The sequence below is a fragment of the Ranitomeya imitator genome, chromosome 7 (genome assembly GCF_032444005.1).
Source record: "Ranitomeya imitator isolate aRanImi1 chromosome 7, aRanImi1.pri, whole genome shotgun sequence".
Lineage (NCBI taxonomy): Eukaryota > Metazoa > Chordata > Amphibia > Anura > Dendrobatidae > Ranitomeya > Ranitomeya imitator.
The window spans coordinates 72,862,584-72,881,923 of record NC_091288.1 but is presented as its reverse complement, the minus strand read 5'-3'; the positions used below and the strand labels follow the sequence as shown (position 1 = coordinate 72,881,923).

Genomic DNA, 19,340 nt, shown 5'->3' with positions numbered 1-19,340 from the left:
ACAGCGCCGTTAATTAACGACCAACGATGCCGAAGTCCCCGGGTAACCAGGGTAAACATCGGGCTACTAAGCGCAGGGCCGCGCTTAGCAACCCGATGTTTACCCTGGTTACCATTGTAAATGTAAAAAAAAAAAAAAAAAAAAACACTACATACTTACATTCTGGTGTCTGTCACGTCCCTCGCCGTCAGCTTCCCACACTGACTGTGAGCGCCGGCCGTAAAGCACAGCACAGCGGTGACGTCACCGCTGTGCTTCTTTACGGCCGGCGCTCACAGTCAGTGCGGGAAGCTGACGGCGAGAGACGTGGCAGACACCGGAATGTAAGTATGTAGTGGTTTTTTTTTTTACATTTACAATGGTAACCAGGGTAAACATCGGGTTACTAAGCGTGGCCCTGCGCTTAGTAACCCGATATTTACCCTGGTTACCAGTGAACACACACGCCGATCCAGCTAAGTCAGCGGGTGATCCAGCGACGAAATAAAGTTCTGGCCTTCTAGCTCCGACCAGCGATGTCACAGCAGGATCCAGATCGCTGCTGCGTGTCAAACACAACGATATCGCTATCCAGGACGCTGCAACGTCACGGATCGCTATCGTTATCGTTGTAATGTTGTTCAGTGTGAAGGTACCTTTAGCTCAGAGTCCAGCTGAAATCTGCTTGATGGATCCCGGTCACAATGTATAATCGCAGCCCACTGCGAGACATCACAATCTGCTTATCTTGTGAACACGGCTTCTAAAAACATGGACTTTGGTAACTATTCTGCATGTTTTTGTGTCTAAGTTACATAGGAAACACATGTGTTTAGCTGAAAGGGAATGAATCATAAGAAAACTACATTATTTTAGCCACATTATTATAAATATGCAGGCTCGATAAGGTTTCATATAAAAAAAAACCTAAGTATTCGCCTCCGATATAGCAGCTTCTAAAAATTAATAGCTAAAATATTTAAAAAATAAAGCAAAATATTACTTCTCCCCTGCAGCATACATGTTATTAAAGGGGATAAGTGTGTGATTGCTGGGGGCCTGAAAGCTGGGTGAGGATAAGAGTCCCGAGTCCCATGTTTAATGGTACAGTGGTTATTCTGCGTCCTACCACTCTCCTCATATCCCTGATGGAGGTAACGGACTGCTTTACTTGGCTCTCCTCATCTGTCCAAAAGACATAAAATGAAGAACAGCAACTTCTGCTCCATAAATAGTGCAGAGGCTGAGCACGTACACCTGCGCTACATTCAAGGCTGTTCTGGGGGTTTCTGAGCCCCATCCTCACAATGGTTGGGGGTCCCAGTGGTCTGACTCCCAGCGATGAGCTAGCAATCCCTTATTTTTCGGACAGGGTAAAACATGAGACTTCGAGAAAGCCCATTTAAATCGATATATAGATGTGTGTCCCAGATACACACATTGTACACACTAGGCATAACACACACTCATTAAATATTGGCTCACAACACGGATATCCAGGTTGTAAATAATTTGGTGCATATACATACATTCCAGTAATCCCTTCCGGCATAGTGATCATGTAGAAGGTTTTCAGCTCTGTCCAACATTATGGACCTAAAGATGAAAAATCAGGGCGGTTAGCGGGACTGCTGGGACAGGGGCCTGCGGATCAGCGCTGGGTGAATGGCCGTTTGTCTGCTCACCTTGCAGTGGTGTTCTTCAGTAGTACTGGAGCCATGATAGAGGCAGAGCCTTGTATAGAGAGACAGCTGACATTAAGCCCTCTGGTCTCTTCATAGCCCCAGAACCATCCCCTGCAAATAAACACATGTAGTAGTACCACTATAGCAGTCCTGCCATGACCTGAAATCAATGCTGGCCATAACAAATGTGCCATCTAAATGTCTTTAAATACGAATGTTGGACTTCCCAGTATTTTTGGACGATTGCCCATGAAAAGGAAATGGGATAAAATAAAGAAGTAACCTATACTACCACATTTAAACCCACACTCACTCTGCTGCCGATCTCTGTTCATGTCCCCGTAGCTGCATGTCTAGTGGCTTTTCGACAGCCGCAATACATGCGGGGATTGCCTGTTTGTTAGGAAATCCCTGCATGTGTTGCAGCTGTCAAACAGCCCCGAGACATGCAGGTGCGGGGACTCGAACATAGAGTATCTTCTTGTGTTCAAAAACTATTAGCACATGAGCATGCTCGGATAACATCTTATCAGAGAATGGTGGCTCATCACTATCTATAAACCTATGTAATACATTATATATTGGCAGAGGCTCAGTCAAATAGGAGGATATTCCTTGCTTGCCATTTTAAGCATAGTCTCTGTTTCACAGGCATGCATAGAATTGGCGTACATCACTAGACCAGAAAGCTGGAAACATATGTGAACGTCAACCTGAGAAGACCAGAAAATCTAGAGAATGGAGAATCAATGGTTTTATCGTCCTGCATATGCCCGGTATGCAATGCACTAACTACTAACTTGTCTATGGCCATTAGCGGCTTGCAATAGTCTCTCATGACGTAGGACTCTCAGGTACAGACCTGTAGTATCCATGCTTGTCCTCCGAGTACATGAGCTGATCGATACATGGTCTCGGGTCCACCTTCTCCTCCCATGTGCCTTCCTTCCAGCCCTCAGAGTAACCTTGTAGAACATACACCTGCTCAATGAATGGGCCTCCAGATTCTAGAAATTAACAAAAATGAAGATTATAAGGCTCAAAAAAAGGGTTTGTGCTAGAACAAAAAGTTCAGAATTGTAAACTTGAATTAGCACAAAAAACTGACAGACTTGGACAAGAAAGGAAAATTTGCTATTTTGCCCAGATTTAGTTCTCCTTAAAAAAAAAAAAAAGAAAGAAAGAAATAAAGAAAGAAAGAAAGAAAAACAACTCAAAGTGTTTAAAGGGGTAAAACCCACACAACAAGTGATACATTTATGATGAATATGGGTTACACTGATTGGCCCACACTATTCATAAGAACAAGTGAACAAAGTGGTACTGCGCACATCGACCACCACTCCGTTCACTGTTTACCGGAGGGATGGTCACTTCTCCATTCACACGGGACCTGTTTTTTGGGTCCATTGGAGCCTCAGCGGTTGGGCGCCCACCAACCATTCATTTCTAATCTTGGACAAATGTTGATCATGAGACAACCACTTTAGAGTAAGGCTCTGGTGGTCCGGTCAGATAGTATCCGCAAACCTCAGCTGTCCTGCAGTTTAGTTTTGTGAATTGAACTTTCATCTTTTTTCAGCGTTGTAATATTCATTGTTTTTAGTATTAAAAATACCCCCTGGGGTGGAGAGGTGGCCATGCTGGCGATGTCCAATTCCTTCCTGCATTGTCTGCATGGACTACACAGAGGAATATGTAAACTTTATTGCAAATGCAATATATGGGGGTTTTTGAGGGTGCAACCAGGTGTTGCATCTGTCTCTGATGTTATAGATACCCAGATTATCCCATATGCCTCCCGAGGAACTGGGTCATGGGAGGGAAACACGTTGAGGCGAGATCGGAGTTCAGATAAGTTTGCCAGTACTGACTGGCTCCACCATCTTATTTTTCTGACCTACTTTTGGGCATAGTGCAATGCTGCTTATTATGTATGGATATAGGATAACTTCTCTGCTAAAGGGCATGTTGCAATACTTATTTATCTCGAATGTGCTTTGATAGGGCATGCTGAGGGCATGTTGCAATATTTTTCCATCTTGAATGTGCTTTAATAGGGTTGCAATTATATAGGAATGCTGGGAAAAAGGGAAAAAAACCTTCAATTGATTGTACTCTGTTTTTGGGGCTCACAATTGGAGACCCTTTTGAGATAATCACTTTTTCTTTGAGCATGTTGCACTATGATCCTTTAATATAATTTATTCTGGTCAAAACTTGGAAATTCCTAAGAGTATTCCTAAGAGTATTGGATTATTGATAGTGATCATCTACATGTGGCAACAGAGGTTGTTGGTGGCTGAGACTGGCAATAAATTTCTGAACTGATGGTATTCTACACTCTCCCAGTTCCTGGTATCCCGGTTGTATACCATTTATGACTTGGGTATTAGGGGATCTGCAGGGCTACCAGCTACCTAGCTGATGGAGGTGCTGTTTTGCAGGCCTATTATCTTGAAATTCAACTCTATGATTTATTAAGGGATTTCTAGGGCCAGGAGGGTGAGCCACCAAGGAGCAGGGGCTCCATATTGCACTCAAGAGGGTGCCAATCTCCGCAGACAGGTAGGGCTAAAATAGGGGCGAATAGGGTGAAGTAGCTATACCCACACCCTAGCCTACCTCACTGTCTGGTCTGTCATTAGTAGGTCAATTTTTTGAGTGACCTGGTGTTACATTTATGAAATTTGTGTTTTGTTTGTTTTTTTAGATTGTAATTAGAAATAAAATTTAAAGTTTTATGGTATTCGTTTTTCTAGTGAGGTTTTGAGGGTCTTGCATGAGTCAACATAATCCCAGAACAAGTCTAATGAGATTTGGAAGCCCAACTAAAATATATATACCGTATATACTCGAGTATAAGCCGAAAATTTCAGCCCATTTTTTTAGGCTTAATGTGACCCTCTCGGCTTATACTCGAGTTATTGTCCCATGGGGTCGGTGTGGAGGGGGAGCGGCAGCTGTCACATCATACTCACCTGCTCCCGGCACGGTCCCTGCTTCTCCGATGGTCTCCAGCAGTTCTTCCTGTGTTCAGCGATCACGTGGTACCGCTCATTACAGTAATGAATATGGACGCGACTCCACTCCCATAGGGGTGAAGCGCATATTCATTACTTGAATGAGCGGTACCATGTGATCGCTGAACACAGGAACAAGCTGCCGGCGCCCGGAGACCAGCAGGAGAAAAGCAGGAGACCGCGTCGGGAGCAGGTGAGTATAATGGGGAGGGTGAGCATTGTGATATTCACCTGTCCCCGTTCCACCGCCGGGCTCCGTCTTCCGTGTCCTCTGGCTGTGAAGTTCAGGTCAGAGGGCGCGATGACGTGTTTAGTGTGCGTGCCGCCCTCTGCCTGAACAGTCAGAGAGCCGGAAGACAGAGCGACCTGTGGCGGTGGAACGGGGACAGATGAATATCTCAAGTGCCGGGGGCCTGAGCAACGAGAGGCGAGTATGTCTTTTTTTTTTTTAATTGCTGCGGCAGCATATGGGGCATAATATTCTATGGAGCATCTTATAGGGCCATCATTACCTTTGTGCAGCATTATATGGGGCATATTTTTGTATGGAGCATCTTATGGGGCCCATCATAAACTGTATGGAGCATTATATGGGGCTCCTGATTCAATATGGATATTCAAAGACACTTTACCTACGGATGTCTCAATTAATTTTACTTTTATTGGTATCTATTTTTATTTTTGAAATTTACCAGTAGCTGCTGCATTTCCCACCCTAGGCTTATACTCGAGTCATTAAGTTTTCACAGTTTTTTTGTGGCAAAATGAGGGGTCTCAGCTTACACGGTATATATACAGTACAGACCAAAACTTTGGACACACCTTCTCATTTAAAGATTTTTCTGTATTTTCAGGACTATGAAAATTGTACATTCACACTGAAGGCATCAAAACTATGAATTAACACATGTGGAATTATATACTTAACAAAAAAGTGTGAAACAACTGAAATTTTGTCTTATATTCTAGGTTCTTCAAAGTAGCCACCTTTTGCTTTGATGACTGCTTTGCACACTCTTGGCATTCTCTTGATGAGCTTCAAGAGGTAGTCACTGGAAATGGTTTTCACTTCACAGGCGTGCCCTGTCAGGTTAGTAAGTGGGATTTCTTGCCTTGTAATTGGGATTGGGACCATCAGTTGTGTTGTGCAGAAGTCTGGTGGATACACAGCTGATAGTCATACTGAATAGACTGTTAGAATTTGTATTATGGCAAGAAAAAAGCAGCTAAGTAAAGAAAAACGAGTGGCCATCATTACTTTAAGAAATGAAGGTCAGTCAGTCCGAAAAATTGGGAAAACTTTGAAAGTGTCCCCAAGTGCAATGGCAAAAACCATCAAGCGCTACAAAGAAGTTGGCTCCCATGAGGGCCGCCCCAGGAAAGGAAGACCAAGAGTCACCTCTGCTTCTGAGGATAAGTTTATCCGAGTCACCAGCCTCAGAAATCGCAGGTTAACAGCAGCTCAGATTAGAGACCAGGTCAATGCCACACAGAGTTCTAGCAGCAGACACATCTCTACATCAACTGTTAAGAGGAGACTTTGTGCAGCAGGCCTTCATGGTAAAATAGCTGCTATGAAACCACTGCTAACGACAGGTAACAAGCAGAAGAGACTTGTTTGGGCTAAAGAACACAAGGAAAGGACATTAGACCAGTGGAAATCTGTGCTTTGGTCTGATGAGTCAAAATTTGAGATCTTTGGTTCCAACTACCGTGTCTTTGTGCGACGCAGAAAAGGTGAACGGATAGACTCTACATGCCTGGTTCCCACTGTGAAGGAGGAGGAGTTGTGATGGTGTGGGGGCGCTTAGCTGGTGACACTGTTGGGGATTTATTCAAAATTGAAGGCATACTGAACCAGCATGGCTACCACAGCATCTTGCAGCAGCATGCTACTCCATCCGGTTGGCGTTTAGTTGGACCATCATTTATTTTTCAACAGGACAATGACCACAAACACACCTCCAGGCTGTGTAAGGGCTATTTGACCAAGAAGGAGAGTGATGGGGTGCTATGCCAGATGACCTGGCCTCCACAGTCACCAGACCTGAACCCAATCGAGATGGTTTGGGGTGAGCTTGACCGCAGAGTGAAGGCATAAGGGCCAACAAGTGCTAAGCATCTCTGGGAACTCCTTCAAGATTGTTGGAAGACCATTCCCGGTGACTACCTCTTGAAGCTCATCAAGAGAATGCCAAGAGAGTGCAAAGCAGTCATCAAAGCAAAAGGTGGCTACTTTGAAGAACCTAGAATATAAGACATAATTTCAGCTGTTTCACATTTTTTTATTAAGTATATAATTCCACATGTGTTAATTCATAGTTTCAATGCTTTCAGTGTGAGTGTACAATTTTCATAGCCACGAAAACACAGAAAAATCTTTAAATGAGAAGGTGTGTCCAAAGTTTTGGTCTGTATTATATATTATAGACATACTTTGTAGATGGTAAACTTTGCAATAAAAAAGTATTATTACATTTCTAAATATACATTTGATGTTTCGATATACCCGCCAAGAATTCTTCATATTCAATCACGGGGATATTTTGGCTCAGACTGTCCATATCGAAGAATTCAGCCCAAGGAATCCGCACTTGATGTATGTCAGGACTCTGCCAGTGATAGAGACGACCCCATGGGGGTAACACCAGGACCCAGTCTGAGCTCCTCTGTAAAGTCTTAAGGAGGGAAGCCAGGCGAATATACACATCTCTGCGCAGGTTAAATCCTTCTGGGGGGTTCACGTCGTACAGCAGGTATCTAAGAGAAGAGCAATCATGTTACTTTACAGCTTAGGTATAAAATAACCAACTGAAACACTAAGAAAATGTCAGGCTATTACTTGTCTGCATCGTAAATGGCCATGATGGAATATATCATTCATAGTGTGACTCCAAAGTGAAGAGAAAACTGAGCAATTCATTGCACCTCTGCTAAGGCTTTAACCCCTTTACCCCCAAGGGTGGTTTGCACGTTAATGACGGGGCCAATTTTTACAATTCTGACCACTGTCCCTTTATGAGGTTATAACTCTGGAACGCTTCAACGGATCCCAGTGATTCTGACACTGTTTTCTCGTGACATATTGTACTTCATGACAGTGGTAAAATTTCTTTGATATTACCTGCGTTTATTTGTGAAAAAAACGGAAATTTGGCGAAAATTTAGAAAATTTTGCAATTTTCAAACTTTTTAATTTTTATGCAATTTAATCACAGAGATATGTCACACAAAATACTTAATAAGTAACATTTCCCACATGTCTACTTTACATCAGTATCATAAGGGTTAAAAGTTGACCAGCAATTTCTCATTTTTACAACACCATTTTTTTTAGGGACCACATCTCATTTGAAGTCATTTTGAGGGGTCTATATGATAGAAAATATCCAAGTGTGACACCATTCTAAAAACTGCACCCCTCAAGGTGCTCAAAACCACATTCAAGAAGTTTATTAACCCTTCAGGTGTTTCACAGGAATTTTGGAATGTTTAAATAAAAATGAACATTTAACTTTTTTTCACAAAAAATTTACTTCAGCTCCAATTTGTTTTATTTTACCAAGGGTAACAGGAGAAAATGGACCCCAAAAGTTGTTGTGCAATTTGTCCTGAGTATGCTGATACCCCATATGTGGGGGTAAACCACTGTTTGGGCGCATGACAGAGCTCGAAAGGGAAGGAGCGCCATTTGACTTTTCAATGCAAAATTGACAGGAATTGAGATGGGACGCCATGTTGCGTTTGGAGAGCCCCTGATGTGCCTAAATATTGAAACCCCCCACAAGTGACACCATTTTGGAAAGTAGACCCCCTAAGGAACTTATCTAGAGATGTGGTGAGCACTTTGACCCACCAAGTGCTTCACAGAAGTTTATAATGCAGAACCGTAAAAATAAAAAATCATATTTTTTCACAAAAATTATCTTATCGCCCCCAATTTTTTATTTTCCCAAGGGTAACAGGAGAAATTGGACCGCAAATGTTGTTGTCCAATTTGTCCTGAGTACGCTGATACCCCATATGTGGGGGGGAACCACTGTTTGGGCGCATGGGAGGGCTCGGAAGGGCAGGAGCGCCATTTGGAATGCAGACTTAGATGGAATGGTCTGCAGGCGTCACACTGTGTTTGCAGAGCCCCTAATGTACCTAAACAGTAGAAACCCCCCACAAGTGACCCCATATTGGAAACTAGACCCCCCAAGGAACTTATCTAGATGTGTTGTGAGAGCTTTGAACCAACAAGTGTTTCACTACAGTTTATAACGCAGAGCCGTGAAAATAAAAAATAATTTTTTTCCACAAAAATTATTTTTTAGCCCCCAGTTTTGTATTTTTCCAAGGGTAACAGGAGAAATTGGATCCTAAATGTTGTTGTCCAATTTGTCCTGAGTACGCTGATACTCCATATGTTGGGGTAAACCCCTGTTTGGGCACACGGGAGAGCTCGGAAGGGAAGGAGCACTGTTTTACTTTTTCAATGCAGAATTGGCTGGAAATGAGATTGGACGCCATGTCGCGTTTGGAGAGCCCCTGATGTGCCGAAACAGTGGAAACCCCTCAATTATAACTGAAACCCTAATCCAAGCACACCCCTAACCCTAATCCCAACAGTAACCCTAACCACACCTCTAACCCAGACACACCCCTAACCCTAATCCCAACCCTATTCCCAACTGTAAACGTAATCCAAACCCTAACCCTAACTTTAGCCCCAACCCTAACTCTAGTCTTAACCCTAGCCCCAACCCTAGCCCTAACCCTAGCCCTAGCCTTAACCCTAATGGGAAAATGGAAATAAATACATTTTTTTAATGTTTCCCTAACTAAGGGGGTGATGAAGGAGGGTTTGATTTACTTTTATAGCGGGGTTTTTTAGCGGATTTTTATGATTGGCAGCCGTCACACACTGAAAGACGCTTTTTATTGCAAAAAATATTTTTTGCGTTACCACATTTTGAGAGCTATAATTTTTCCATATTTGAGTCCACAGAGTCATGTGAGGTCTTGTTTTTTGCGGGACGAGTTGACGTTTTTATTGGTAACATTTTCGGGCACGTGACATTGTTTTATCGCTTTTTATTCCGATTTTTGTGAGGCAGAATGACCAAAAACCAGCTATTCATGAATTTCTTTTGGGGGAGGCGTTTATACCGTTCCGCGTTTGGTAAAATTGATAAAGCAGTTTTATTCTTCGGGTCAGTACGATTACAGCGATACCTCATTTATATCATTTTTTTATGTTTTGGCGCTTTTATACGATAAAAACTATTTTATAGAAAAAATAATTATTTTGGCATCGCTTTACTCTAAGGACTATAACTTTTTTATTTTTTTGCTGATGATGCTGTATGGCGGCTCGTTTTTTGTGGTACAAGATGACGTTTTCAGCGGTACCATGGTTATTTATATCTGTCTTTTTGATCGCGTGTTATTCCACTTTTTGTTCGGCGGTATGATAATAAAGCGTTGTTTTTTGCCTCGTTTTGAAGGGGTTAACTAGTGGGACAGTTTTATAGGTTGGGTCGTTACGGACACGGCGATACTAAACATGTGTACTTTTATTGTTTGTTTTTTTTATTTAGATAAAGAAATGTATTTATGGGAATATTTTTTTTTCTTTATTTAGGAATTTTTTTTTTTGTTTTTTTTTTGTGTTTGTTTTGCACATGTGGAAATTTTTTTTTTTTAACTTTTTTTACTTTGTCCCAGGGGGGGACATCACAGATCGCTGATCTGACAGTTTGCACAGCACTCTGTCAGATCAGCGATCTGACTTACAGCACTGCAGGCTTACCAAGCGCCTGCTCTGAGCAGGCACTTGGTAAGCCACCTCCCTCCCTGCAGGACCCGGATGCCGCGGCCATTTTGGATCCGGGCCTGCAGCAGGGAGGAGAGGTAAGAGACCCTCGCAGCAACGAGATCACATCGTGTTGCTGCGGGGGTCTCAGGGAAGCTCGCAATGAGCCCCCTCCCTGCGCGATGCTTACCTATACCGCTGGCACACCGCGATCATGTTTGATCGCAGTGTGCCGGGGGCGGTCCGTGACCGCTCCTGGCACATAGTGCCGGATGTCAGCTGCGATAGGCAGCTGACACCCGGCCGCGCTCCCCCCGTGAGTGCGGCCGATCGCGTATGACATACTATCCCGTCGGTGGGCATACGGGCCCACCCCACCTCGACGGGATAGTACGTCATATGTCAGAAAGGGGTTAATGGAACCTAACACCATGCTTTTGCCACCTCATTTGATGGCAGAATTATGTAGGGACAGCGACCCCGATTCCAGAGATGTGTCACTTACCAGGCTGCTTGCTGCAGTTTTGATAAAATCTCTGTTTTCTCAAACCGATCTAGCAGTTCTCTGAATGCTGAGCTCTGTACAGCCCCACCCAATCCAAAGATTGGCAGCTTTCTGTGTACACTGTGCATAGGCAGAAAACTGTCAATCAGTGGTGAAGGCAGGGTTATATAGAGCTCAGGAATATGGACGACTACATGGCAGCAGGTTTATTAGTCCTTCAGGATCATCATTTATGATCATCTATTACACCAGGGATCTGCTTTGGAGAACACCTCTTGCTAAGGGGAACCTGACATCTTTGAGTTACACTGAGTGCAGTGATTTCAGTGGCCTCCGGATAATGCTACATTTCCCCATTTGTGACCATGTATGAAAATGTAATGTCAAATTTATATATATATCATACAGCGCTAGATAGCATAAAAGCCGGTAATTCAATTGCTGGCTTTTCCTATCTCTTTATCAAACCCGACAGGATATGAGACATGGTTACATACAGTAAACCATTTCATATCCCTTTTTTTGCATGTTCCTCACTAATAATGTTAGTAGAGTGTGTGTGCAAAATTTGGGGGCTCTAGCTGTTAAAATAAAGGGTTAAATCGCGGAAAAAACTGGCATGGGCTCCCACGCAATTTTCTCCGCCAGAGTGGTAAAGCCAGTGACTGAGGGCAGATATTAATAGCCTGGAGAGGGACCACGGATATTGCCCCCCCCTGGCTAAAAACATCTGCCCCCAGCCATCCCAGAAAAGGCACATCTGTAAGATGCGCCTATTCTGGCACTTGGCCACTCTCTTCCCACTCCCTGTAGTGGTGGGATATGGGGTAATAAAGGGTTAATGCCACCTTGCTATTGTAAGGTGACATTAAGCCTGGTTAATAATGGAGAGGTGTCAATAAGACACCTATCCATTATTAATCCAATACTAGTAAATGGTTAATTAAAAACACACAGACACACACATTAGGAAAAAAGTATTTTATTGAAATAAATACACAGGGTGTTGTAATAGTTTATTATACTCTCAATCCAAAGGACGACCCTCATTCTGTAAAAAAGGAAAACTAAAAAAAGAACAATATCCCATACCTTTCCGCCGCTACAGTCAAGTCTCACGCTGTAAATCCATCTGAAGGGGTTAAATAATTTTACAAGCAGGAGCCTGCTAATGCAGCTGCCCCTGCCTGTAAAATCTGGGGAATGAATGGAAAGCAGGGGAAGGTAGCTACCTAGAATTGAGGTGCTGCGCCCCCTGCTGGCAGAACCTCATATGAACTATAGCGTGGGAATTTTTCTTAATATTTTCTCACGCTCGAGTTCATATGAGGTTATTCCAGCAGGGGACGCAGCACCGCAAGTCTAGGTAGCTACGTTCCCCTGCTTCCCATTCATTCCCCAGTTTTTACAGCCAGGAGCACAGCTGCATTAGCAGGCTCCTGCTTGTAAAATTATTTAACCCCTTCAGATGGATTTACAGCGTGGGACATGACTAACGGCGGAAAGGTATGGGATATTGTTGTTTTTTTAGTTTTCCTTTTTTTCAGAACGAGGGTCGTCATTTGGATTGAGAGTATAATAAACTATTACAACACCCTGTGTATCTATTTCAATAAAATACTTTTTTCCTAATGTGTGTGTGTTTTATTAACCATTTACTAGTATTGGATTAATAATGGATAGGTGTCTTATTGACACCTTTCCATTATTAACGAGGCTTAATGTCACCTTACAATAGCAAGGTGGCATTAACCCTTTATTACCCCATATCCCACCGCTACTCGGGAGTGGGAAGATAAGGCTAAGCGCCAGAATAGGCGCATCTTCCAGATGTGCCTTTTCTGGGGTGGCTGGGGGCAGGTGTTTTTAGCCGGGGGGGAGGGGCAATAACCATGGTCCCTCTCTAGGCTATTATATCTGCCCTCAGTCAATGGCTTTACCATTCTGGCGGAGAAAATTGTGCGGGAGCCCACGCCAATTTTTTCCGCGATTTAACCCTTTATTTTAACAGCTAGAGCCCCCAAATTTTGCACACACACTCTACTAACATTATTAGTGAGGAATATGCAAAAAAAGGGATATGAAATGGTTTACTGTATGTAAACCATGTGTCATATTCTGTCGGGTTAAGGAAGGGGATAGCACAAGCCGGCAATTGAATTACCGGCTTTTCTGCTATCTAGCGCTGTATTAAATATATATATATATATGACTGTATATATGTTTTCACATATATTTGAGCCCATGGATCCATTCTATGTCCATTTTGCAAGGTTACAAGAAAAAAACGCAGTACAGATGTCATACGGATTACATACGGAGGTTTACATGCGCAAAATACGCAGCCACACCCTACCTACGGATGACATACGGAACACTGTTTTGGGATCATTTCTGCGTATTGCGCATGTAAAATACAGACCGTATTTCCCTACTCCTAGTGTGACGCCGGCCTAAGGCTGTGTGCACACGATGCGGAATTAGTGCTGATCCGCAGCAGATTCTTCCACGCAGAAACGCTGCAGTTCCGCAAAGTGATTTACAGTAAAATATAAATTAATAGGAAAAAAAATGCTGTGCTAATGGTGCGGAAAAATCCGCATGAAAACCGCTGTGGATCAAAAGAAGTAGCATGCTACTTCTTTTGTGCGGAACTGCAGCGTTTCTGACTCCTTCCATTATAGTAGAAATCCGCAGAGGTAAAAAATGCAGAAAATCCGCACAAAATTAGTATCAGTTCCGCAACAAAACTGCAGAAAATCCGCGGCAAATCTGCATCTGCGTATTCTGCTAGGAGATGCAGATTTTGTGCGAAAAATTCTGCACCCCAATCCGCAACGTGCGCACATAGCCTTAGGCTATGTGCACACGTTGCGGATTTGCCTGCGGATTCGCAGCAGTTTTCCATCAGGTTTACAGTACCATGTAAACCTATGAAAAACCAAATCCGCTGTGCCCATGGTGCGGAAAATACCACGCAGAAACGCAGCGTTGTATTTTCTGCAGCATGTCAATTCTTTGTGCGGATTCTGCAGCGTTTTACACCTGCTCCTCAATAGGAATCCGTAGATATGAAATCCGCACAAAAAACGCAGGAAATCTGTGGGTAATCAGCAGGTAATACACAGGGCGTTTTACCTGCAGATGTTTCAAAAACGGTGCGGAAAAATCTGCACACAAATCTGCAACGGGGGCACATAGCCATAGAGGGACTGCAGACCTTTGTCCCAAACCTGGACAACCCTTTTAACCTTCCATAACGTATACATACATATCATGGGGTGGATCAAGAGGTGTGAATCAGGCTGACAAGCTGTGCATGCTCCACACAGGACAGGTGCTAGCTGTGTCATACAGCTGCCCCTAACTGCAGCGAATGGAGCTAGCTCCTACTTAACCTTTTAAAGGGAACCCGACAGGTCGCCCATGTCCTCAACTACCAGCATTTGTGGATTCCTTCATAAACACCCAACCTAATAAGCCCTTTATAGGGTTTATTTATTTTAGTCACTTATATATCGCCATTAATTCCACAGCGCTTTACAGATAATATTTTATTTATATAGCGACAACATATTCTGCAGCACTTTACATTATAGAATTGTTATCACTGTACCCATTGGGGCTCACAATCTATATTCCCTATCAGTGTGTCTGTGGAGTACGGGAGGAAACTGGAGAATCCGGAGGAAACCCACACAAACACGGGGAGAACATACAAACTCTTTGCAGATGTTGTCCTTGATGGGATTTGATCCCAGGACTCCAGTGCTAACCACTGAGCCACCATGAGGCTGTGTTTGACACTTTAATGGATGTTTAGAAAAAGTATTTCTGAAGTCCATTCTTAATATGCAAATCAATGTTTTGACTAATAGATGGGGCTGAAGACCAAGCTTGTTCGCTGCTTGCAGACATGTGTGGTGCCCCTCCGGGGCCTGGAAGCGAACACCCGGCTTCAGAAAAGGGGTCTCATGTATGGAAGAAAGTCGTGCACACCGCAAGCGATGACTCCGGCTGTTGTAAATCTCAGGGACATGGTAATGCTGAGTGGGACCAGTAGTCTGGGGAAACCAACACCCCATCGACTAGTCAAAATGTTACTCTGCATATTAAGAATGGACTTTAGAAATACTTTTTCCAAAGATCTGCTAATGTGCCAAACACTATAAAGGGCTTGTTAGGCAGGTTATTTATAAAGGAAGAAAAATGCTGGCGACTCATGGTCATGGAGGGGGGACCTGTCAGGTTCCCTTTAAATATTCTTAGGAATTTTCTTTTGTCATTAAAATAATGAGAAAAAAAATCCACAACAAAACTATACACAATGTTCCAGAAATTGCACTGTCCCAGGGAATCGCCTCATCAGCTCCTTTTCACTACACTATAATTCCTGTGAAAACAGATCCCACAAAACAATGGCGGAACTGTGGATTTCCCACCACGCAATCCTCTTGGAGGTTTTTGTTTCTCATTCTCCAGTGCGTTATACGGTAGAATAAATGGGGCCGTCCAACCTACATGTCCTCAACTCAACAAAAAGTCATGGCACCTGGAAGACGGGGATGAAAACATGAAAGTAGTCAGCGTCATTAAAGTGTAAAGCAATTTCTGTCCTTCCACACACATCCTGTGGGGTTAGAAGTAGTCCCCTGGTCACCATGGCTGCCAGCAACCCCCCCCCCCCTGTCACCATGGCCGCCAAGCAACCCCCTCGATCACCAGCAACCCCCCCCCATTCACCACGGCCGCCAAGCAACCCCCCCCCCGGTGGCCACCAGCAACCCCCCCCCCCCTGGTGGTCACCACGGCCACCTACAACCCCCTTCCCCCCCCCCCCCGGTCACCACGGCCACCTACGACCCCCCTGGTCACCATGGCCACCTGCAACCCCCCCTCGTCACCACAGTCACCTACGACCCTCCTGGTCACTGCACCCCCATGGTCACCACGCCACCTACAACCCCCCCTAGTCACCATGGCCACCTGCAACCCCCCCTCGTCACCACAGCCACCTACGACCCTCCTGGTCACTGCACCCCCCTGGTCACCACGGCCACCTACAACCCCCCCTGGTCACCATGGCCACCTGCAACCCCCCCTCGTCACCACAGCCACCTACGACCCCCCTGGTCACCACGGCCACCTACGACCCCCCTGGTCACTGCACCCCCTGGTCACCACAGCCACCTACGACCCCCCCCCCCTGGTCACCACGACCACCTGCGGGCCCCCCAGTCACTGAGCCACCTGCGAACCCCTGGTCACTACGGCCCCCTGGTCACCACAGCCCCGCACTGCTTCTCTGTTCCTCTATGGACCCTCACAGAAGCGCAAATATATACACTGCACTTCTCAATGCCAATACCTGCGGTCAGCTGCGGCAGTCACGACAGGCAGGGAGCGCACGGAGTGTCCAGGACTGAACTCCACCTGGTGGCCCCGGACCTTGGATAACAGAATGAAGAGCAACCAAAGTCTGAAAACCTGGAGCCCGGCCTGATCCCTACCGGCCGCCATATCCAGCCAGACCGAACTTCCGCTGCCGGGACCTCGGCATTTCGTTACTATGACGACCCCCAAAATCAGGCTGCGTTACAGCTCATAGCTGTTATTGTAGAGAGGTCACGTGACCAGGCGGAGGAGGAGGAAGAGTGGGGGGGACTGAGAGCGGCCGTTACTGCAGCGCTGTGTACTGAGAAGGCGGGATAGTGGAGCTGTGCTCTGTATGGGGGGCTGCGCTTGGCCCTGGGAGGGCAGGTCTCTATAAAAGGCGGATATGTGTGAGGGGGCAATTGGTAGGGGAGTCAGTCTGAGGCTGATGTGTGTATAGAAAAGGTAGAGGCTTTACAAAGGGGGCACTTCTATATGAAGAGCAGTTCTGTATGAGGGGCTGGTGTTTCTGTACAGGGGGCAGTTCTGTATGAGGGGCTGGTGTTTCTGTACAGTAGACAGTTCTGTATGAGGGGCTGGTGTTTCTGTACAGTAGACAGTTCTGTATGAGGGGCTGGTGATTCTGTACAGTGGGCAGTTCTGTATGAGGGGCTGGAGTTTCTGTACGGAGCAGTTCTGTATGAGGGGCTGGTGTTTCTGTACAGTGGGCAGTTCTGTATGAAGGGCTGATGTTTTTGGGTCAGTTCTGTATGAGGGGCTGGTGTTTCTGTACAGTGGGCAGTTCTGTATGAGGGGCTGGTGTTTCTGTACGGAGCAGTTCTGTATGAGGGGCTGGTGTTTCTGTACAGTGGGCAGATCTGTATGAGGGGCTGGTGTTTCTGTACAGGAGCAGTTCTGTATGAGGGGCTGGTGTTTCTGTACAGTGGGCAGTTCTGTATGAGGGGCTGGTGTTTCTGTACAGGAGCAGTTCTGTATGAGGGGCTGGTGATTCTGTACAGTGGGCAGTTCTGTATGAGGGGCTGGTGTTTCTGTACAGTGGGCAGTTCTGTATGAGGGGCTGGTGATTCTGTACAGTGGGCAGTTCTGTATGAGGGGCTGGTGTTTCTGTACGGAGCAGTTCTGTATGAGAGGCTCATGTTTCTGTACAGGGGGCAGTTCTGTATGAGGGGCTGGTGTTTCTGTACGGAGCAGTTCTGTATGAGGGGCTGGTGTTTCTGTACAGGGGGCAGTTCTGTATGAGGGGCTGGTGTTTCTGTACAGTGGGCAGTTCTGTATGAGGGGCTGGTGTTTCTGTACAGTGGGCAGTTCTGTATGAGGGGCTGGTGTTTCTGTACGGAGCAGTTCTGTATGAGGGGCTGGTGTTTCTGTACAGGGGGCAGTTCTGTATGAGGGGCTGGTGTTTCTGTACAGTAGACAGTTCTGTATGAGGGGCTGGTGTTTCTGTACAGTGGGCAGTTCTGTATGAGGGGCTGGTGATTCTGTACAGTGGGCAGTTCTGTATGAGGGCCTGGTGATTCTGTACAGTGGGCAGTTCTGTATGAGAGGCTCATGTTTCTGTACAGGGGGCAGTTCTGTATGAGGGGCTGGTGTTTCTGTACAGTGGGCAGTTCTGTATGAGGGGCTGGTGTTTCTGTACAGTGGGCAGTTCTGTATGAGGGGCTGGTGTTTCTGTACAGGAGCAGTTCTGTATGAGGGGCTGGTGTTTCTGTACAGGGGGCAGTTCTGTACGAGGGGCTGGTGTTTCTGTACAGTGGGCAGTTCTGTATGAGGGGCTGGTGTTTCTGTACAGAGCAGTTCTGTATGAGGGGCTGGTGTTTCTATACAGAGCAGTTCTGTATGAGGGGCTGGTGTTTCTGTACAGAGCAGTTCTGTATGAGGAGCTGGTGTTTCTGTACGGAGCAGTTCTGTATGAGGGGCTGGTGATTCTGTACAGGGGGCAGTTCTGTATGAGGAGCTGGTGTTTCTGTACAGGAGCAGTTCTGTATGAGGGGCTGGTGTTTCTGTACAGGAGCAGTTCTGTATGAGGGGCTGGTGTTTCTGTACAGGAGCAGTTCTGTATGAGGGGCTGGTGTTTCTGTACAGAGCAGTTCTGTATGAGGGGCTGGTGTTTCTGTACAGGGAGCAGTTCTGTATGAGGAGCTGGTGTTTCTGTACGGAGCAGTTCTGTATGAGGGGCTGGTGTTTCTGTACAGAGCAGTTCTGTATGAGGGGCTGGTGTTTTTGTACGGAGCAGTTCTGTATGAGGGGCTGGTGTTTCTGTACAGTGGGCAGTTCTGTATGAAGGGCTGATGTTTTTGGGTCAGTTCTGTATGAGGGGCTGGTGTTTCTGTACAGTGGGCAGTTCTGTATGAGGGGCTGGTGATTCTGTACAGTGGGCAGTTCTGTATGAGAGGCTCATGTTTCTGTACAGGGGGCAGTTCTGTATGAGGGGCTGGTGTTTCTGTACAGTGGGCAGTTCTGTATGAGGGGCTGGTGTTTCTGTACAGGGGGCAGTTCTGTATGAGGGGCTGATGTTTCTGTACGGAGCAGTTCTGTATGAGAGGCTCATGTTTCTGTACAGGGGGCAGTTCTGTATGAGGGGCTGGTGTTTCTGTACAGGGGGCAGTTCTGTATGAGGGGCTGGTGTTTCTGTACAGGAGCAGTTCTGTATGAGGGGCTGGTGTTTCTGTACAGGGGGCAGTTCTGTACGAGGGGCTGGTGTTTCTGTACAGTGGGCAGTTCTGTATGAGGGGCTGGTGTTTCTGTACAGAGCAGTTCTGTATGAGGGGCTGGTGTTTCTGTACAGGAGCAGTTCTGTATGAGGGGCTGGTGTTTCTGTACAGAGCAGTTCTGTATGAGGGGCTGGTGTTTCTGTACAGAGCAGTTCTGTATGAGGGGCTGGTGTTTCTGTACAGAGCAGTTCTGTATAAGGAGCTGCTGTTTCTGTACGGAGCAGTTCTGTATGAGGGGCTGGT

General features: G+C 45.6%; 1 protein-coding gene across 2 annotated transcripts in view; it reads right to left on the bottom strand.

Moving 5' to 3' along the window:
• POFUT2 (protein O-fucosyltransferase 2) overlaps positions 1–16,686 on the bottom strand; it is a 33,157-nt gene extending 16,471 nt beyond the window's left edge. Inside the window, exons 1-5 of one of the 2 annotated variants that reach the window (XM_069733509.1) lie at positions 16,361–16,686; positions 7,197–7,447; positions 2,527–2,671; positions 1,665–1,775; positions 1,509–1,575 (exon numbers count right to left, since the gene is read on the bottom strand). In XM_069733509.1, coding sequence (XP_069589610.1) covers positions 1,509–1,575; positions 1,665–1,775; positions 2,527–2,671; positions 7,197–7,447; positions 16,361–16,512 — 726 coding nt within the window. In that variant the 5' untranslated portion in view covers positions 16,513–16,686. The remainder of the gene's footprint in view (positions 1–1,508; positions 1,576–1,664; positions 1,776–2,526; positions 2,672–7,196; positions 7,448–16,360) is intronic. The other variant, XM_069733510.1, reaches the window with a different exon arrangement.
• Positions 16,687–19,340: the final 2,654 nt, after the last annotated feature.